The sequence below is a fragment of the Oratosquilla oratoria genome, chromosome 27 (genome assembly GCF_046742065.1).
Source record: "Oratosquilla oratoria isolate Oo_2021 chromosome 27, ASM4674206v1, whole genome shotgun sequence".
In the NCBI taxonomy this organism is placed as follows: Eukaryota; Metazoa; Arthropoda; class Malacostraca; order Stomatopoda; family Squillidae; genus Oratosquilla; species Oratosquilla oratoria.
The window spans coordinates 11994913-12017959 of NC_134803.1; the positions used below are offsets into that span (position 1 = coordinate 11994913).

Below are 23047 nucleotides of genomic sequence, written 5' to 3' on the forward strand. Positions count from 1 at the left end.
CAAAAATCATATTTATATGTTTCTCAGGTGACATATTATTCATAACAATGACTCCCAGGTCCTTCTCATTTTCTACTTTTTTTATTCCTTCTTCTCCCAATTTATATGATCCTGTTATTCTGTTTTTGCTTTTTCCAAATTCCATTATACTACACTTTTTTGTATTGAACTCCATCTCCCACTTCCTACTCCATTCTTGTACTTTATTTAGATCACTCTGTAGTGACTCACAATCTTCTTCCGTGTTCAGTCTTTTCAGTAGTTTTGCATCATCTGCAAAGAAGCTCATATAGCTTCCAATTCCTTCATCCATATCATTAATATATAAAGCAAATATTATTGGGGCCAAAACTGTTCCTTGTGGAACACCGCTTATTCATCCCATTTTGAGTGTTTGTCTCTTATCACTACTCTCATTTTCCTTTCTTGCAAAAAGTCTTCCATCCAATTAAGCAGTTTGCCCTGTATTCCTCCTTCAGTTCCTAATTTCTTAAGCAACTTCTTATGTGGTACTTTTTCAAAAGCTTTCTTTAGGTCTAGAAATGCACAATCAGCCCATCCATCTCTTTCTTTCTATTAGCCTAGAATAGAAACATATTAAATTGGTGACGCATGATCGTCCTTGTCTGAATCCAAATTGCCTTGGATTTAACACGTTTTTTTCTAAATATTTTACCCATCTACTTTTGACAATTCTTTCACAAATTTTTGCTATTGTACTTGTTAGAGAGACTGGTCTATAGTTGGTAGGGGCTTCTTTATTTCCTCCTTTATATATAGGTACTATATTTGCTTTTTTCCAATCTTCTGGAACTTTTCCTTCTTTCAAGGAACTGTTTATTATGCTATGTATTTTGTCTGCCAGTTCATTCCTGCATTCTTTCAAAATCCAGTTTGCTATTTCATCTGGTCCATGCGATTTTCTGACATCAAGATTACTCAAGTGTTTCAATATTTCGTTCTTTGTTACTTCTATTTCTTTCATGGGAGGGACTTTCTCTTTCCATTCGATCTCTTCAGGTTGTATGTTTTCCCTTGTAAACACTGATTTAAAATGTTTGTTCATAATTTCCGCCATTTCAATTTCCTCTGTGTATTCACCTCCTCCTTGTCTTAATTTCTACAAGTCTTGTTTGTTTTTCAATTTGTTGTTTACAAATCTGTAAAATAGTTTTGGTTGATCTCTACACTTTTCTATGACATCTTTTTCATATTTTCTCTTTTCCTCTCTGCACGTTTGTACACATTCATTTCTATAACAAGTATATATTTTCCATTTTTCAGACCTTCTGCCTTTTTTCCATCTGGTCCAAGCTTTGTCTCTTTTGTCTTTTAACTCCCTACAACTTTTATTGTACCAGCATTTTACATATTCTTTTTCTTGTTTTTGTCTTGGGACATACTTTTCCACTCCTTTTTTGTAAATTTTTGTCAAAATATTCCATTTCTCTTCCACTGTTGTTTCTTCTTTGTATATTTCTTCCCAGTTTTCTTTTTGAAAGAATTCTCTTATTTTATCAAAGTTTGTTTTTTCATACATCATTCTTCCTTTTCTATATTGTTCATTTCTTTTCATGTATTTTTCTTCATTTAGTTCCAGTTCAATCAATATGTGGTCACTTTTACTTATTGGTGTTTTATATTCAATCTTGTCCACTATTCTAGGTTCAGATGTAATTATTAGGTCTAGTCTCGATGGTTCTTCCTCATTTCTATACCTAGTGTTCTCCTGTATCCACTGTGTCATTGTATTGTCAGTAATCATCTCAAGTAGAGCGTTTCCCCATGAGCCATCTCCACCCTTTACTGTCATCTCTTCCCAGCAGACTTCTTTGCAATTAAAGTCACCCATCATAACTATTCTTCCTCCATCTTCCATTATCTTATTTAATGTTATCTTTGTGTCCTCTAACATACTTTTATGTTCCCTCTCTTCCCACGAGGCTGTTTTCGGAGGCCCATAATTTATCACAAACTTTCTGCTCTTCTTATCTGTCTTCCACTTCGATCATAATCATCTCTACTGTATTCTTTCCATATGTGACACACCTCACGTTTATATCCTTCTTAGTCAGGAACATAACTCCACCCCCTTGTTTTGTCTCTCTGTTTCTAATCCAATAATTATATGCATCATGTCCTACACTGTTGGGTGGTAGTGGACCTTTTAATTTTGTTTCTACAATTCCCATTATGTCCGGTTCTTTTTCCTTCAAATAATCATTCAGCTCATTCAGTCCTGTTATTAATCCATCTATATTTGTGTAAGACACTCTTAGTTTTCTGCCACTTCCATTGTGTTCTCTGTTTCCCTTTTGTTTTTCTCTTGTATGTCGAATTGCCTTAGTTTCATATTCACTACTCTCCAATAGAATCTCTCTTTTTCTGACTCTGTTCTGGTCTCGTTTTTTTCCTTAGCTTCAAGTCTTTTCTTATTTTCTTCCTCTCTTTCCTCTTTATTCATTTCCCTTTTTATCCATACCTTTTTATATTGTTCATTTGTTGCCAGTTTCCCTGTTTTGGATAAGATATTCTCTGTCGTCGTTTGTGACCTGAATTTAATCTTAATTGGTCTGGTCTTATCTGTACTATACTTTCCGATTCTGAACTTCTCTTCAATTTGTTTCATTATTTCTGGTTCATCTTCCTGAACTAATTGTAGTAAACTGCTTACTTTTTCATTTTCCTCTTTGATTCTTGAGGTTCTATCTGGGTTATGTTTCTCTTCCATTCCTAATATAATTATACATTTCTTTTTGTCTGCTAAGTCTCTTACAATATTCTCCTTCTGTCTCATCACTTTGATAACTGAGTCTTCAGTTTGTTCTTTCATTTGCTGTTTAATTATATCAGTAAATGCAACTTTACTATTTTCCTGTATCTTCCTCCACCCCTGTGCCTCTTTTGCTATTGTTTCTTTATTGTTCTTTATTAATTCTTTATTCTCCTCTTTTACTTCTCTTAACTGTCTTTTTAGTTCTTCTATTTCATCAGTTAAGTTTTTGTTCGCCTTCTCTAGTTCTTCCAATCTTTCAACTTTTTCTGTAAGTTTTGACATTTTACCGAACCTAATCTCCCAATGTTCAGTCATTTGTTCAAGCCTTTCCTCCAGTTTTGCTAGTCGGGGGAGGTTGGTATCTGCCTCCCCCTCTTTAAATCCTTGGAAATTATTATCCTCACCTTCCATTGAATTGTTCTTATCTATGTTTCTAATCTTTACATTTTTGTTAGACATTTCGTCATCACTAAATTGGTCGGGACCTCTTTTGTTTACATGGTGTCTGCCTGCCTGGGCCAAGTCCTCTCCTTCCTCATTTCCTTCCATTTCCCTCAGTAATCCCTCCCCTTCTCCTTTTTCCTCACCTTCCCACTACACCACGAGCAATTTCCCCCCCCCACCCTGTAAATACAATAGGTACTTCCTTTGTTTTGGGATCCACGAAAATTTCACATTTTCTTCAGATCGTCCTCTACGCCGTCCGTTCGGTGGAGTGTGTGTGTGTGTGTGTGTATATATATATATATTATATATACATATATATATATATATATATATACACTCACTATCCGAGTTACGACCTAGATCGGTTCCGACCAACCGGTCGTAAGTCGAAACGGTCGTAACTCGGACCGTATACATTCGAGGTGTATACTCAAGGACATATGATGCAGAGCGTAAATCCACCTCAAATGTTTCGTTTGTGGCCTCATGGTGGAACATTCTCAGTGTATGCAAAACATTCAATACTCTTTGATTGTTATACTAAATAATAAATTAATAATAATAAATTAATAGGATAGGGTAAAGAAAGAAAATATATTACACAGGATTCTTATTAGAGACCGAAAATACAAATTAACACAAAGATACAAAATATAAAAAATAGAAAATATGCATGGAAAAAAAAAAAAAAATTAAAATTCACTTTTTGGTTGCACGTCATCTACACTTTCTTCGTGCGTACGGTCGAGGGAAAGATCAGGCAGTAGGTCTGGCGAGGCACTATGGGGGATCCATTGGTATCCGCTGGTCGAGGCATAATTAATAAAAAGAGGTTGAAGTAATAAAGGCTTAATAACATTTAAAATAATGCCCTCAAATGTACATGAAAACAAGTACAAGATTCACTTCTATGCACTGGGCTCCATCGTCGCCTCCCATGCGAAAACGTTCGGTCTCTCTTCGTAAGAAAAGAACGATAATCATAGCATAACGTTATTTCATCAAATAAATATTTTATGCATGGAATAGTACAGTGAGATATATTGTCTTATTGAATATAAGATTACTTCAGAACTCCAGGAATATCATAGACACTGTCTTGGCTTTTGGGGAAGCGTGTATCACCGATCTGGCAAAACTGCCCTTTCTGACCATTCCCACCTGCCCTGATTATTATCGGTGGGAACTCGGAATCGAAATACGGTATAATATCAATTCCAGTAAAATTATGGTATATGGTAGACATCGTATGGTAGATGGTAGACACACACTAAATTATGGTAGAAATACCATAATTATGGCAGACAGCGCAACCTTGGTGAGATGCTGTGCTGCCATAACTGTCGTACGGGATGCTGGACGCTACGTGCAAACATACAGTAAACCAGTAAACTCATAATATGTGCATGTAGGCATCTGCTGAATGTGGTCGTAAGTACGGGTGGACGTAAGTCGCACAGGTCGTAACTCGGATTGTGAGTGTATATATATATAACAAAAGGGCTCTCCTCTTTTTCATGAGAGGCGGCTAGCTAAGGCATGCACCCATCCCTCACCCTTACAACCATTTGCATTTCCTCTATCTTAACTCTTAATGAAGATTTAAAATTCTGTAAGACAACGTAAAGGTTAACAAGTTAAATCATAATCCTCACCTGAGCAAATTTATGTCCAAAGCTAAGCCACTCCTTCTCTAGCAGCACAGCAAAACCTTGAATGGTACGAAAGTATCCATCTAGCATAAGCATGGCCAATGCAGTCAGCTGCAACAAAAACAAACAACAAAAGGAGATTACATATCAAAAATGAAAGAAACAATGAAGGAAAGAACAATAATCTATATACAAAGGGTTTTTCCCCTTATAAGGGAGGTAGCCCAGCACACACCCACTCCCACTCATTCCATTCCCATCCACCACCCTTTCCTCCCTCTCATCTCAGTTCCTCGTGGATGAAGGGTCATCCCTATCTCCTGCCCAATGCATTGGGTAAGAAGCAATGCACAGTATATCCTCAACAAGGCCACTTCACTTAATCAACATCTCCCCTTTTCCATCCCCTCATGCGGAAGATTGAGAAAAGAGAGAAAATTATCTTTGGGCTGCATCAATATATCATTCTCTACCCCCCTATCCCCTCCCTAAATATCAATAACAATAATTTACCGATTAATTTTGTTTAACTTCACAAACTCCCCATATCATTGGGCTAGGACAGTGCTCCTTATGTAGGACATTGTTCAACTCATCGGTGGCAGGGTTCAAACTGCCATCACCTCAACCTTCCCTGCAAGTAGCAACACCTTAACCCACTCAGCCCTCGAGCATCATGACAAAAATTTGCTGCACTGTCATCAGTTCTGCCATTGTTTGCTTATGCATTTTGATGCTGCACCCTACATCATATTCAAAGCCCTTAGATACATACATACATACATATATATATATTAACAACCACAATGCACTTTAATTCTAAGCCATCAAAGGCCGACATGCAGAAATTGAAATGAAGTACTGCCAAGGACTCGAACCCAGCATCCTCCTGGCGACTGTGGTAGTGACTTGCCAACTAGGCTATCAAGAGAGATATAAGTTGAGTACAATTTTTCTTATATATTTGTATGCTCGAGTTACACATACATGAAATTTTGCGGTCAACCCATCTCCACTATGATAGTACAATTGGAAGTATACAAATGTGGGAAAGTAATTGTAAAGTGCATTGTGGTTGTTAAAATGTATCTCTAATCACTGGGACTCATTCAGTGTTGTACAAATATATATATGTATATATATATATATATATATATATATATATATGCAAAATAACCACATGAGAAGGGAAACTTGTAGACAGTAAGTGTTTTTGTATATTACATCTTCAGACTAAATGACAGAGATACAGAGTTGTGTTTAAATAAAAGTATCAGATTTTGGGGGGCTTCTATGGATCTGGAAAAGGCTTACGACAGGGTAGACAGGAAGGCACTGTGAGAGGTACTGCAGATATATGGGATAGGAGGAAAGCTGTTATGATCAGTCAAAAGTTTTTACGAGAGTAGTAGAGCTTGTGTTAGGATTAGAAATGGAGAGAGTGAGTGGTTTGAGGTAAAGGTGGGACTTCATCAGGGATGTGCTATGTCGCCCTGGCTGTTCAATCTTTACATGGATGGGGTGGTGTGAGAGGTGAATGCAAGGGTAGTGGGTCAGGGGTTGGAGATGATTAAAGAAAATGGAGAAAAGTGGGAGGTGAGCCAGTTGTTGTTTGCTGACGACACTGCGCTTGTAGCAGGATCAGAGGAGGGATTGAGGAAGTTAGTGACAGAGTTTGAGAAGGTGTGTGAAAGAAGGAAGCTGAAAATAAATGTGGGTAAAAGTAAGGTGATGAGATGTACATGGGGAGAGAGTGACAGCAGGTTGGAAGTGAGCATTAAGGATGAAAGACTGGAGGAAGTGGATAGTTTTAGATATTTGGGTGTGAATGTGGCAGGAAAGAGAGGAGTGGGGGTGGAAGTAGAATGTAGATTGAGAGAAGTGAGTAAATGCCTTGGTGGATTAAAAAGTGTAATGAGAAATAGACATCTGGGAATGGATGCTAAGAGCAGGTTATATGAAGGAGTGATTGTGCCAACAGCATTGTATGGGGCAGAAACATGGAACATGAGAGAGGAAGAGAGGAGTTTGAATGTGTTTGAGATGAAATGTCTGAGAAGTATGATAGGGATTACTAGGCTAGAGTGAGAAATGAGGAGGCGAGGAGGAGAACAGGGGTGAAAAGGGAGCTGGGAGATAGGGTTGATGAAAGAATATTAGGATGGTTTGGACACATGGAAAGAATGAGTGAAGAAAGATTGATGAAAGAAATTTGGAAGGCAGAGGTGGAAGGAGTGAATATGAGGGGGCATCCTAGGATGAGATGGATGGGGTGAAAGGGGCATTACAAAAGAGAGGAATGTCTGAAGGAAGGACAGGAGAGGACAGAAGATAGGGGTGAATGGAGAGGGGTTGTGTATAGATGAAGCTGTGATGCATGAGGGGGAGTGGGTGGAGGATGGGGGGTAAGGAACTATGTATGAGAAAAAATTTGACACAGCCCAAAGGGATTTCTCCCCATCTTCTCCTTTTCTGCATGGGGGGATGGAGAGGTAGGGTCACTGAATTTATGAAGCAGCTTTGCTATGGATGTGCTGTGTCTTGTGACACTGCTTCTGACCCAGGGCAGTGGACAGGATGCAGGGATGACCCGTCATCCAGGAGGTGCCAAGATAAGAGGGAGGGAGGAGGGTGGAGGGGAGTGGAATATATAGGAAATGGAATGGGTGGGAGTGGTTTCTATGCCTTTTTCTTTTTGGTTACCCCCCATATAGGGTGAAAAAGCCTTTGGTATATGTATGTATGTATCAGGTAGCAACCATAGGGGGGGGAGGGGGAGACAATACAATGGGGGAAAGGAGGATGACCTTACCTCTATCGACCTGACCAACACATAAGGTTCAATCTGGTGGAAAGATTTTTGTGACCATTTGGGATACCAATTTATCACATTTAAAATGTCCATAGCTTAATTTTATATTTTTATCAAACATGCCTGTTATTAAGCAGGTTTCTGTTATATTTCTTTCTTGTGGGCTTTTTCCTTTGGCTAAAATTGTTGCCTTAGACCAATCAATATGATGGTTGTATACTGCTTTATGTTGAAATAATACATTATTTTCCTGGGCAGATCTCACACTATATTTATGCTGGGAAATCCTTGTTCCCAAGTTTTTCCCAGTTCGTCCAATATAAAATTTGTTACAATCTTGGCAAGGAATTTTATAGACCACACTGTTGTTGTTAGGAGAGCTGTTCTTAATTAAAGTTTTCTTAATGGTGTGGTCATATTCAAAAGCTACTTTGATATCCAATTTCTTGAGTAGGCTGACAATACTAAGAAAATTTTCATGAAAAGGAAGAACAAATGTATCAAGCTGCTTATGGTTTCTTTGTTCCTGATTGCAAGCTTTGTAAAAGCGTTTCTTGGCGGTATTGTGACATTAAGAATAGGAGTGGGATATTTTAACTTTTCCCCAATATTCTGGATAGTTCTAATTTCGTCATCAATAAATTCAGGATCTAAAATCCTGTAAGCTCTCAAGTACATGGAAATAAAAACTGATCTTTTTACATTGATACGGTGATTGGAATAAAAATTAACATAGGAAAGAATATTGATGAGTTTTCTATAGACTTTTGTTTTCAGAGTACCATTATCTCTAATTATTTCAACATCTAAAAAGGGCAAACTGTTGTCATTTTCTATTTCAAGAGTGAAGTTAATGGAGGGTACCAGTGAATTTTCATCTAGGAGGTGCTAAGATGGGAGGGAGGGTGGAGGGGTGTGGAGTGTTTTCGGGGGTGGAATGGGTGGGAATGATTTTATGCTTTGTCCTTTTTGGCTACCTCCCTGGTAAGGGGGAAAAAGCCTTGGTATATGTATGTATGTACCAGTGAATTTAGATTAATAAGTAAATCATCAATAGATAGGTTATTAGGCCAGAAACACAAAACATCATCTACATATCTGAACCAAATAACTTTTTCATCTTTAACCCCTTCACTATGGGCCAAAATCTCGTGGGCAGCATTAGCAGCCAGACGTGCGATGTTGCGTCATAATACTCGCATTATAAAAAATAAAGTTACCGCTTATATAGCTCCTTCTCTTTCACCCGTGAATTTTGATAACCATAGAAAATATGATGAAGCCAGTTTACAGAGTATGGGGGTCACGCAGGTACGACTACAAAAAATATAATCAAGACGCCGACATCGGCATCCTCGCGTACCCACTTGCTCCTCATGACGCCTACGTAGGTGTCATTGTATCGAAGGGGTTAATACAGTAGAAGCCCTATTTAACAAATCTCAATTTAGCGGAAGCTGAAATTAGCGGAAGCTGAAATTAGCGAACTGCAAATAGCAATAACGAAAATGCTCAACTTAGCAGAAATGGTCCGCTAAGTTGACCATTTTCCGCTAGCTGGCCAGACGCGCGTCTACGGAAATAGCTCAATTTAGCGGGAACGGTAAGCTAAGTTGAGCATTTTCCATCAACTGGTCACATGCGTGTCTCAGAGTCCAATGTTACCAGATGTTACCAGATTGTGGTGGTGGGAGTCAAGGAATTTTTTTATAATTTAGTACTTTGGAGGTATATAAATAAATATATATATATATATATATATATATATACAATAATATATAATTCAGTATATGTATAAAGTATAATTGTAGCAGAAATATATTCAAGTAGAAATAGATGGTATAATAGGAAAACAAAATAATGAAACGGTAAGTTGATGGGAAAATTCAAAATCAGTACGCGAGAGTAATCACCACGAAAAACACTTCTATAACAACAAACTATGTTTTCTGCAACAACACAACAGTAATGCTCACTATCCAAAAACCAACTGCCCAGTCCTATTAATCGCTAGAATTATGTACATCGAACCAAACACGAAGCTATGACTAATATTCCGTGAAATTCACAGACAGCTCATATCATTGTTACACGACACACACACACACACAAACACACACGTTGCAACAAATTACTGCACGTTGCTGTTCGTTTGCAATTCACGATTGTGCTGCCTATAATTCACTTACAATAATATATATACTCTATGTGTGTGTGTGTACACTAGGGAATTTTTAGGTATGTATCATTTTTATAATCCCCTCTGGCAACACTGTTACACCAACGCTCACTCACTCAATTTAACGGATAATTCAATTTAGTGGACTGGACCTTGGCTGAATTAGTTCATTAAATCGGGCTTCTACTGTAGTTGGTAATAAATATTTTTCAAAATATTTCATGTGGATGTTAGCTAAAACTGGTGAAAGAGGATTTCTCATAGCCATCCCGAAGGTCTGTGTGTAATATTTCCCCTCAAAGACAAAGGAAGAATTATTTACACACAGACTTATTAATTTTATAAAATTTTTACAAGGGATACCATCAATACTGTTACCTAGAATATTTGGGAGAAAGGTTAAAACATGAGTAACGAGCCCAGTAACATCGAAACTAACTAAATTGTAAGGATAATCAATGTTGAGAGATTTAACCTTTTTAATCAAGTCTTCACTATTTTGAATAAATGAGTTAGAAATACTACCTATAAATGGAGAAACCTTTGTCACAAGCCACTTAAAAAGCTTATAGCTTACAGAGCCTACAGAACTGATGATGGGCCTAATGGGATGATTTGGCTTGTGAATTTTAATAAGCCTATACAAATAAGGTGTTGAAAGATTTTGTATAGAGAAATATTTAATCAAGTCTTCTCTACCTTTAAGTAATGTTCTTAATTCTTTAGGGAAATTCTTATTAAATGTGTCACTAGGATCTTTGTTAAGTTCAGAATAAGTGTTTTTATCTTGTAAATGATCAATTACTTTATCATAATCACTTTCATCCATAATAACCAAGATGTTGCTTTTATCAGCTCTAGTTATGCATAGAGATGTGTCTTTCTTTAAAGTAAATGTGGCTTTAACAAATCGTTTACGGAATGTGCTATCTTTACAATTAAGCATAGCACCATAAATTAAACTCCTAATTAAACCACTATTTTCACTCGAATGTTTTCCAAATTTAAAAAGAGACACCCCAATATCAACAGGCTTTATTTTTTTACTGTAAGCAAAATATAACCCATATCAAAACACATTCAGGATTAAAATGTTTGTTCCAATAACTATTTTCAATCAAATGTTGTAATTTGTGTTCATGTTTTTGTCTGGGGGGTATTAGCCCCGTCTGGGGTATTGGCTGCTTGTTACTGTGGCAAAGTAGCATGCAGTCGATACTTTAGGGTCTATATGGGGCGCCCCTACGGACTAGAGCCACACATCATTTTGTCTATGATAGAGGAAAACTCTGTTCATAGAAAAATGATGACACTTTTATACTACGACTGTCCCTCCGTTATGCTGTCCCCCAACCCTTGTTGCTATACTGTACCATTTCTCTGAGTATTTTCTTTTTCTATGGTGGGGGAATTCCCTGTGGTGGGGGAAAAGAATACTGCCACCAAGTTTCCCACTTGGATCGTAAGAGGCGAGAAAAAAATGGACGGGGATTGGGACTAGGCATCCCTCTCCTTGTAGCCCTACAGGGCACATTCCTAGAAAAAAAGGCAGAGGCATAGGAGGGGCTGGAGGGCCTCGGTCCAGCACCCTAAGGTTTGGGTCTTTTAATGTGCGTGGATGTGGTACAGATGAGAGTAAAGGGGAAGAGATAGGTAGTATGTTTGTGAGAAGAAAGATGGATGTGTTGGCTTTCAGTGAAACTAAGCTGAAAGGGAAGGGCGATTGTAAGTTTGGGAGTGTAAGTGGGAGGTTATCAGGAGTGAAGAGAGGGCGAGGGAGGGAAGGTTTCCTCAAGGATAATGTGGATGAAGGTGAAACTGGGAAAGGAGATGTGGGTTTTTGTAAGTGCATATGGGCCTGGCAGTGAGAAGAATGTAGAAGAAAGGGAGGCCTTTTGGATAGATTTAAATGAGTGCATAGAGGGTTTAGGGAGAAGTGTAAATGTAATAGTACTGGGAGACCTTAATGCTAGGGTAGGAAAGGAGCCAATTGATGGAGTGGTTGGGAAGTGTGGAGTTCCAGGAAAGAATCGTAGTGGAGAGTTGATGGTGGAAATGTGTCTAGAAAGAGAGTTGATGATAGCAAATACAGTGTTTCTGAAGAAAGTCAAGCATAAGTACACGTGGGAGAGGGTGGTGGAGGGAAAGGAGGTAGATAGAGCTTTAATGGACTATGTAGTGGTAAATAGGATTATGATAGGAAGAGTTAGAGATGTACATGTGCTAAGGGGAGAGGGTGGGGGAATATCAGATCATTTTCTGGTGGAAGGTAAGTTGAGAGTGGAGGACAGATGGAGGAAGAGGAAAAGGACAAAAGGTAGGGAGGTGCTTAGAGTGAACTCTCTAAACGACGAGGAAAAGGAGAAGGAGTACAAGAGGAAGCTGAAGGAGGAGTGGGAGGGAGTGAAGGATAGAGTGGAGGTAGGTGTGGAGGAGGAATGGGGATGGTTCAAGGAGGCAGTCATAAAGTGTGCAAAGATGGTGTGTGGAACAAGAAGGTCAGGAGGAAATAGAAGGAAGGGTAGTGAATGGTGGGATGAGGAAATGAAGAAGGTTGTAGAAGAGAAGAAGCGAGATTTCACAGATTGGTTACAAAATAGGACGAGGGAGTCATATGAGAGGTACAAAGAAAAGAAAAGAGAAGTAAAGAAAAAGGTAAAGGAGGCAAAGAGGAGAGCAGATGTAAAATGGGGTAAGAGTATGACAGAATTTTTTTTAAAGTAATTAAAAGATGTTTTGGAAAGAAATTAAGAGAAGAAGAGGAGGCGAATCAAGTGGGGAAGAAAAGGTAAAAGGTGCGGATGGAGAGATGATAATGGAGGAGAAGGCAGTAAGGGGAAGATGGGCAGAATATTTTAGGGAGTTGCTAAATGTGAAGGAGGATAGGGATGGAAAGATAGCTGCAGTGGGAAATGCGAAGAAAATGAGAGTGATGAGTGAGGAAAATGGAGGAGAAATAAGGAAGGATGAAGTGAAGGCAGCAGTTAAGATGATGAAAGCGGGTAAGGCACCTGGTCTGGATGGATGCCATGCAGAATGTTTAAAAAAAGAAGGTATAGTGATGGTGGACTGGTTGGTGAGGTTATTTAATGTTTGCTGGAGAGAAGGTAGAGTGCCAGAGGACTGGAGGAGTGCGTGTATAGTTCCACTTTACAAGGAAAAGGGGGACAAGTGTGAATGTAGTAGTTTCAGAGGGATTAGCTTGTTAAGTGTAGTTGGGAAGGCTTATGGGAGGATCTTGATTGAGAGGATTAGGAGAGGAACAGAGGGAGTAATTGGTGAGGAACAGTGTGGGTTTAGGACAGGTAGAGGTTGTGTAGATCAGATCTTTGTGGTAAGACAGATATGTGAGAAAGCTATAGGTAAGGGGAAGGATGTTTTCTGGGCTTTTATGGATCTGGAAAAGGCTTACGACAGGGTAGACAGAAAGGCACTGTGGGAGGTTATGCAGATATACAGGATAGGAGGAAAGCTTCTGGGAGCTATCAAGAGTTTTTATGAGAGTAGTAGAGCTTGTGTCAAGATTAGAAATGGAGAGAGTGAGTGGTTTGAGGTAAAGTTGGGACTTCGTCAGGGATGCGTTATGTCACCCTGGCTGTTCAACTTATACATGGATGGGGTGGTGCGAGAGGTGAATGCAAGGGTAGTGGGTCAGGGATTGGAGATGGTTAAGGAAAATGCTGTTGTTTGCGGACGACACTGCGCTTGTGGCAGGATCGGAGGAGGGATTGAGGAAGCTGGTGACAGAGTTTGGGAGAGTGTGTGATAGAAGAAAGCTTAAGATAAATGTGGGTAAAAGAAAGGTGATGAGATGTACAAGGGGTGAAAGTGGCAGTAATCTGGAAGTGAGCATTAAGGGAGAGCAACTGGAGGAAGTGGATAGTTTTAGATATTTGGGTGCAAATGTGGCAGGAAAAGGTGGAGTGAAGGTGGAGGTAGAATGTAGATTGAGAGAAGCGAGTAAATGCCTTGGTTTAAAAAGTGTAATGAGGAATAGGAATCTGGGAATGGATGCTAAGAGGAGACTGTATGAAGGAGTGATTGTGCCAACAGCACTGTATGGAGCAGAAACATGGAACATGAGAGAGGAAGAGAGAAGGAACTTGAATGTGTTTGAGATGAAGTGTCTGAGAAGTATGATGGGGGTTACTAGGCTAGATAGAGTGAGAAATGAGGAAGTGAGGAGGAGAACAGGGGTGGAAAGGGAGCTGGGAGATAGGGTGGATGAAAGAGTATTAGGATGGTTTGGACACATGGAAAGAATGAGTGAAGAAAGACTAGTAAAGGACAAATATTATGAACATAGTTATTTAATACAAAGGAACACAATTCTATAACATAATTACATACATGACGTAATATCTAATATTACGTTACAATATGTATAAAGTATAATTGTAGCACAAATATATTCAAGTAGAAATAGACAGTATAATAGGAAAACAAAATAATGAAACAGTAAGATACTGTATTATTAACTCTAATGTAATTTATTATATATATTTCTTTATTAATATATTTTTCTTTATGCTATTAATACTGTATAGGGTAAACAAAACACATGTATTATTAATAGTACATAGTACTTTATTGTCTTCATTTGAATAAGCCATCCAGACTACTATAGTAAATGAGAAGATGACCGAGAGGATTTAGCAAAAAAAAGCTCAATATAGCAGAAAATTCCGCTACGTAGGGAGACAAATACAGAACCAGAGTTAGTGGAAATAAGCTCAAGCTAGCGGAAAATTCCGCTAAAGAGGGGGTCGAAAACAACCTCCAATTTAGCAGAAAATTCACTTTAGCGCACTGGACCTTGGCTGAATTAGTTCGTTAAATCGGGCTTCTACTGTACTAAAGCTTTTTCCCCCTTACCAGGGAGGTAGCCAAAAAGGAAAAGGCATAAAATCATTCCCACCCATACCATCCCTAAATACACTCCACTCCCCTCCACCCTTCCTCTTATCTTAACACCTCCTGGATGACGGGTCATCTCTGCACCCTGTCCACTGCCCTGGGTCAGAGGCAATGTCACAAGGTACAGCACATCCACAGCAAGGCCGCTTCATTAAATCGGTGACCCCCCCCTCTCCTTCCCCCCACGCAGAAAAGGAGAAGACGGGGAGAAATCCCTTTGGGCTGCATCAAATTTTGCTCACACATATTACCTCACCCCCCATCCCCCCACCCATTCCACCTCATGTATCACAACATCATCCATATACAACCATTCACCATTCACCCGTCTTCTGTCCTCTCCCGTCCTACCTCAACAGACATTCCCCTCTTCCCCAAAGCCCCCTTCACCCCATCCATCCATCTCATCCTAGGACGTCCCCTCATGTTCACTCCCTCCACATCTGCCTTCCATACCTCTTTTACTACTCTTTCTTCACTCATTCTTTCCATGTGTCCAAACCATCCTAATATTCTTTCATCAACCCTATCTCCCAACTCCCTTTCCATCCCTGTTCTCCTCCTCACCTCCTCATTTCTCACTCTATCTAGCCTAGTAACCCCCATCATACTTCTCAGACACCTCATCTCAAACACATTCAAACTCCTCTCTTCTCTTATGTTGCATGTTTCTGCCCCATACAGCCCTGTGGGCACAATCACTCCTTCATACAGTCTCCTCTTAGCATCCATTCCCAAATGTCTATTCCTCATTACACTCTTTAATCCACCAAGGTATTTACTCGCTTCTCTCAATCTACATTCTACCTCCATCTCCACTCCAGCTTTTCCTGCCACATTTGCACCCAAGTATCTAAAACTATCCACTTTCTCCAGTTGCTCTCCCTTAATGCTCACTTCCAGTCTGCTGCCACTTTCACCCCTTGTACATCTCATCACCTTACTTTTACCCACATTTATCTTCAGCTTTCTTCTATCACACACTCTCCCAAACTCTGTCACCAACTTCCTCAGTCCCTCCTCTGATCCTGCCACAAGTGCAGTGTCGTCCGCAAACAACAGCTGGCTCACCTCCCACTTTTCTCCATTTTCTTTAACCATCTCCAATCCCTTGCCCACTACCCTTGCATTTACCTCTCGCACCTTCCCATCCATGTATAAGTTGAACAGCCAGGGCGACATAACGCATCCATGACGAATACCCACCTTTACCTTGAAACACTCTCTCCATTTCTAATCCTGACACATGCTCTACTACTCTCATAAAAACTCTTGACAGCTCCTAGAAGCTTTCCTCCTATCCCATATATCTGCAAAACCTCCCATAGTGCCTTCCTCTCTACCCTATCATAAGCCTTTTCCAGATCCATAAAAGCCAAAAAAACATCCTTCCCTTTTCCTATAGCTTTCTCACATATCTGTCTTACCACGTTGGACTCATGAGACGATTCGTGTGAAGTGATCACCCCTTTTGCCTCCATTACTTGTCTTATATACATTGCTTTGCGTTATACTTGTATTTGTACTTATTACTTATTTTGATACATATGTTCCTGACCTATTTGTACTTAGTACCATATTGTATACGTATCTTGTACTTCGTATTTGAACGATACTTTCCTTATTCTTGTATTCGTGTAATGGTCCCATTGACCCCACTGTCCATTCTCTCGTGTTTATTATTGCCTGTAAATATTTTCCATGTTATTAATAATTTCATTTACTAGTTTTATCGCTAGTTTAATATTCCTTTCCTGGAATCTTCTTTGTTACTTTACTTCTAGTCTTACGAATTATCTAGGCGCTGACCAGGTAATTCAGCCCTACAGTGGCTTCTAGAAGTGAGCTGGTTCTTAAGTTCTTATCCGTTATACGTAACGTCTCTTCACATAACCAGTCCGTCCGTAACAATATACTGAATTATATATTATTGTATATATATATATATATATATATATATATATATATATATATACATATATATATATATATATATATATATATATATATATATATATACCTCCAAAGTACTAAATTATAAATTTTTCCTTGATTCCACCACCACAATCTGGTACCATCTGGTAACATTGGACTCTGAGACACGCATGTGGCCAGTTGACGGAAAATGCTCAACTTAGCGGACCGTTCCTGCTAAATTGAACTATTTCCGTAGACGCGCGTCTGACCAGCTAGTGGAAAATGGTCAACTTAGCGGACCATTTCTGCTAAGTTGAGCATTTTCGTTATTGCTATTTGCAGTTCGCTAATTTCAGCTTCCGCTAAATTGATATCCGTTAAATCGGGCTTCTACTGTATATGTGTGTATAATTTTCATTTTATTTTATCAATTTTTTATCATTTACATATTTTTTTTGCATCCGACCTAGTTACAGACCAAAAGGTCTCCTGTCGGCATGCTCCGCCTTTGTAATCCTCCACTTATCACCTCCTTCCAACTTGAATATTTTTCTCTAAGTACTACTCTCATCTTTCTACCATTCAGGAAGTCCTCCATACAGTTTAGTAGGTTCCCTTGTATCCCTCCTATATTTTCCAATGTTTTTAAATAATTTCTTGTGTGGTAGTCAGCACAATCAATCCATCCATCCCTTTCTTGTATTATATTAGTCTTGAGTAAAAACAGATCCAATTTGTGGTACATCTTCCCTGTCTGAACCCAAATTGTCTTGGGTTTATTATATTATTTTCTTCCAGGTGTTTTACTCATCTATTCTTGACAATTTTCTCACAAATTTTGGCTACACTGCTTGTTGAGGAGACCGGTCTGTAACTGGTTGGTTCTTCCTTGTTTCCTCCTTTAAATATTGGTACAATGTTGGCATTTTTCCAGTCTTTTGGTAATTTTCCATCTTTAAGTGAACTTGTAATGTTATATATTTTGTCCATTAGTTCTTCTTTGCATTCTTTTAGTATTCAGTTTGCAATTCCGTCCGGGCCATGCAATTTCCTAACATCAAGGTTTGTTAACTGCTCCATTATTATTATTATTATTATTTTTTTTTTTTTTTTTTTTTTTATTTTGCTCATGGGGGGAGATCACACTTTGCTTCCTTCGTCCTAATACTGTAGCTTCTCTCTAGTAAAAACAGACTTGAAGTTTTTATTCATGACTTCAGCCATTTCTAGATCTTCTGTGTATTCTATATTTCCTTGGCATAGTTTCACCATTTCCTGTTTATTTTTAAGTTTACCATTCACATATTTTCTCTCAGTGTTTACTAATGAGAGGTTAGATAAGGTACCTGACTGTGATCTGATTTTCAGGGGAGATGAAGAAAGTAGACTATCTAATATCAGCATTAGTAAAGTAGTAGTAGTCAAGCAGATTGAAAGACTTAAATCCCCGGGTCCAGACGAAATTTTTCCGAGAATGCCTAAGGAGTGTAAATTTGAAATCTGCAACCAGTTAACTGAAATATCTAATAAATCGGTAGACACTGGTTTTGTCCCTACTGCTTGGAGGCAGGCAAGCATTCCTGTTTTTAAGAAGGGAGATAAATCATCTATATGCAACTACAGGCCAATCAGTTTGACACTGGTTATATAAAATGCTTGAATAAATAATAGTAAATAGACTCCGAGAACACATCAAGAGACCTGATTTAGTTCGTGGCACACAACACTAAAGTATATAAGGCATCAGATAACAATGATAATTACGATGTGATATACCTTGACTTTAGCAAAGCGTTCAACAAGGTGCCACACCAGAGACTACTAAATAAAATCAAAGCCCATGGCATAGGAGGAAAAATGTTAGAATGGATTAGAGCTTGGATCAGTAAGAGAAAACAGCAGGTCACCATAAATGGAGTAAAATCCAGATGGGGCAATATTATTAGTGGGGTTCCCCAGGGCTCAGTTTTGGGTCCCTTGTTGTTCATTATGTACATAAACGACTTAGATGATGGGTTATATAGTGATGTTAGTAAGTTTGCGGACGACACTAAAATAGGATGACTAATTAGGTCAGGAGATGATGCAGAGATTCTGCACGATGATCTTAACAAATTGTTCACATGGTCGGTGAAATGGCAAACGAACTTCAGTATCTCTAAGTGTAGCATGTTAAACATAGGGCTACACAACCCCAAAAATAGATACAGCTTAGATAACACATTTTTAGAGAAAACAGAGTGCAAGAGAGACTTGGGAGTTCTAGTGAGTCCAGACCTTAAAACCAGGAAACAGTGCATTAGCGCCAGGAATAAAGTTAACAGAGCATTAGGTTTCATTGCTAGGACAGTGACAAATAGAAGTGCAGAGGTAATTATCTAACTCTATCTAACGATAGTTAAACCCATCCTTGACTGTGCGGTATAGTTTTGGTCTCTGTCTTATAGAATGGACATCAATTCACTAGAATCAGTACAGAGAAGAATGACCAAAATGATACATGGACTCAGAATTTTGCCTTACAAAGAGAGGCTTAGGCACCATAACTTACATTCTCTGGAAAGACGCAGTGTGGGGTCATCAAGTGGATCAAAGGCTTAACAAGGGTGATGTAAGCAAGGTCATCATATTAAAACAACAGGGAAGGACTCACAGTAATGGGCTTAAACTGGACAAATTTAGTTTTAAGAAGGAAAGAGGCAAGAACTGGTTTACTAATAGGGTGGTCAACAAATGGAATAGACTTAGTAACCATGTAGTGAGCGCTGAAACTATCAGCTGTTTTAAGAAACAGACAACTTTATGGATGGAGTGACAGGTGGTGATGGATATGGAGCTGCCTTGTGTAGGCCTTATGGTCTCTTGTAGTCTCCTTCATTCTTATGTTCTTATCCAGAATTTCAAGTTCTGTTGTAAATATTAAATCCAGTCTAGATAGTTCTTCATTACTTCTGTATCTGGTGTTTTCATTGACCCATTGTGTCATTGTATATTCCATGGTCATGTCCAGTAATACATTACCCCATAGATCCTCTCCACCCTTCACTGTCATTTCTTCCCAACAAATTTCTTTGCAGTTAAAATTCCCCATAATTACCAGGTTACCTCTGCCCTTTAGTATCTTGTTTAACCCCTTCCATACGGTGCCGCACACGTAGGCGTCATGAGGAGCAAGTGGATTCGCGACGCTGCCATATCGGCGTCTTGATTATATTTATTGTAGTCGCCCGTGTTTTTACATTCTCCCAAATGCGCCCTGAATACCATTCTCTGTGGTTTTCAAAATTCGCGGGTGAAAGAGAGAACGATCGATATAAGCGGTGACTATATTTTATGATGCGAGTATTATTACGACACGTCATACGGCTGGCATTGGCTGCTGCCCGTGAGATTTATGTCCCGTTCCCAAGAGCTTGTTTTTGGGGGCACATAAATCACCACAAACTTTCTACTTTTCATGTCCTTGTGTTCGACTTTTATCATGATCATTTCTACATTGTTCTTACCCTCAGTAATCTTTGTCACATTCAAGTTTTTCTTGGCCAAGAACACGATTCCTTCTCCCTGTTTCTTGATTCTGTTTTTAATCCTGTAATTGTATAACCCATGTCCAACATTATTGGGTGGTATTGGACTTTAATTTCATCTCCACAATTCCCATTATATATGGTTTTTCATCTAACAGGTAATCATTTAGTTCATTCAGTCCTATAATAAATCCGTCAATGCTAGTATAGGCCACTTTTCATTTTTTTCTTTCTCCATCTTTTTTCTGTTTTTGTTTCATCCATGCTGATGTACCATTTTCTCAGTCTCATGTCGATTACCCTCCAATAGAATTCCTTACTTTTGGTCTCTGTTCTCTTCTCATTTTTCTTTTTCCTTTAGCTTCATCCTTTATTGTCTTCTCTTTTTCTAATTCCTCAACCCTCATTTCTCTTTTTATTCATATATTGCTGTAGTGTTTGCACCTTGCCAACTTACTTGCTTTTTCTAACATGTCTTCTACTACCATTTGCAATCTTAGTTTTATCTTTAGGGGTAAATTTTTTTCCTTAGACTAATGTCCCATTCTATACACTTCTTATGAATCTTTCTCTACTTCCTGATCACCATTTTTTATTTTAAAATTGATATTGCTGTTTCTTTTTCTGCTTTTTCTCCCATGTATACATATATATGTATATATATATATATATATATATATATATATATTTATTTATATATATATGTATATATATATGTGTGTCTAGAAAGAGAGTTGATGATAGCAAATACAGTGTTTCGGAAGAGAGTATATATATGTGTCTAGAAAGAGAGTTGATGATAGCAAATACAGTGTTTCGGAAGAAAGTCAAGCATAAGTACACATGGGAGAGGGTGGTGGAGGGAAGGGTGGTAGATAGAGCGCTAATGGATTATGTAGTGGTAAATAAGATTATGATAGGAAGAGTTAAGGATGTACATGTGCTAAGGGGAGAGGGTGGGGGAATATCAGATCATTTTTTGGTGGAAGGTAAGTTGAAAGTGGAGGATAGATGGAGGAAGAGGAAAGGGACAAAAGGTAGGGAGGTTCTTAGAGTGAACTCTTTGAATGAGAAGGAAAAGGAGAAGGAGTACGGAAAGAAGCTGAAGGAGGAGTGGGAGGGAGTAAAGGGTAGAGTAGAGCTGGGTGTGGAGGAGGAATGGGGATGGTTCAAGGAGGGAGTCATAAAGTGTGCAAGGATGGTGTGTGGAACAAGGACAGGGGGAAATAGAAGAAAGGGTAGTGAATGGTGGGATGAGGAAACAAAGAAGGTTGTAGAAGAGAAGAAGCGAGCTTTCACAGATTGGTTACAAAATAGGACGAGGGAGTCATATGAGAGGTACAAAGAAAAGAGAAGTAAAGAAAAAGGTAAAGGAGGCAAAGAGGAGAGCAGATGTGAAGTGGGGTAAGAGTATGACAGAAAATTTTGAAAGTAATAAAAAGATGTTTTGGAAAGAAATTAAGAGAGGAAGAGGAGGCGAATCAAGTAGAGGAGAAAAGGTAAAAGGTGCAGATGGAGAGATGATAATGGAAGAGAAGGCAGTAAGGGGAAGATGGGCAGAATATTTTAGGGAGTTGCTTAATGTGAAGGAGGATAAGGAAGGAAAGATTGCTGCAGTGGGAAGTGCGAAGAAAATGAGAGTGATGAATGAGGAGAATGGAGGAGAAATAAGGAAGGATGAGGTGAAGGCAGTTGTTAAGATGATGAAAGCAGGTATGGCACCTGGTCTGGATGGATGCCATGCGGAATGTCTGAAAAAGGGAGGTACAGTGATGGTGGACTCGTTGGTGAGGTTATTTAATGTTTGTTGGAGAGAGGGTAGACTGCCAGAGGACTGGAGGAGTGCCTGTATAGTTCCTCTTTACAAGGGAAAAGGGGACAAGTGTGAATGTAGTAGTTTCAGAGGGATTAGCTTGTTGAGTGTAGTTGGGAAAGCTTATGGGAGGATCTTGATTGAGAGGATTAGGAGAGGAACAGAAGGAGTAATTGGTGAGGAACAGTGTGGATTTAGGACAGGTAGAGGTTGTGTAGATCAGATCTTTGTGGTAAGACAGATATGTGAGAAAGCTATAGGAAAGGGGAAGGATGTTTTTTGGGCTTTTATGGATCTGGAAAAGGCTTATGATAGGGTAGACAGAAAGGCACTGTGGGAGGTTATGAAGATATACGGGATAGGAGGAAAGCTTCTGGGAGCTGTCAAGAGTTTTTATGAGAGTAGTAGAGCTTGTGTCAGGATTGGAAATGGAGAGAGAGTGGTTCGAGGTAAAGGTGGGACTTCGTCAAGGATGCGTTATGTCACCCTGGCTGTTCAACTTATACATAGATGGGGTGGTGCGAGAGGTAAATGCAAGGGTAGTGGGCAAGGGATTGGAGATGGTTAAAGAAAATGGAGAAAAGTGGGAGGTGAGCCAGCTGTTATTTGCAGACGACACTGCGCTTGTGGCAGGATCAGAGGAGGGATTGAGGAAGTTGGTGGCCGAGTTTGAGAGAGTATGTGATAGAAGAAAGCTAAAGATAAATGTGGGTAAAAGTAAGGTGATGAGATGTACAAGGGGTGAAAGTGGCAGTAGACTGGAAGTGAGCATTAAGGGAGAGCGACTGGAGAAAGTGGATAGTTTTAGATACTTGGGTGCAAATGTGGCAGGGAAAGGTGGAATGAAAGTGGAGGTAGAATGTAGATTGAGAGAAGCGAGAAAATGCTTTGGTGGATTAAAGAGTGTAATGAGGAATAGACATTTGGGAATGGATGCTAAGAGGAGACTGTATGAAGGAGTGATTGTGCCAACAGCACTGTATGGGGCTGAAACATGGAACATAAGA

At 39.1% G+C, this 23047-nt stretch overlaps 2 protein-coding genes across 5 annotated transcripts in view; both read right to left on the minus strand.

The window, feature by feature from the left end:
• LOC143039895 (glycerol kinase 5) overlaps positions 1-23047 on the minus strand; it is a 474671-nt gene that overhangs the window by 414264 nt on the left and 37360 nt on the right. The window lies entirely within an intron of this gene.
• The window catches only part of mtm (phosphatidylinositol-3-phosphate phosphatase), a 161383-nt gene that overhangs the window by 24298 nt on the left and 114038 nt on the right, over positions 1-23047 (minus strand). For all 4 annotated transcript variants that reach the window (XM_076210225.1, XM_076210223.1, XM_076210222.1 and 1 more), the window contains one exon: positions 4879-4986. In XM_076210225.1, coding sequence (XP_076066340.1) covers positions 4879-4986 — 108 coding nt within the window. The remainder of the gene's footprint in view (positions 1-4878; positions 4987-23047) is intronic.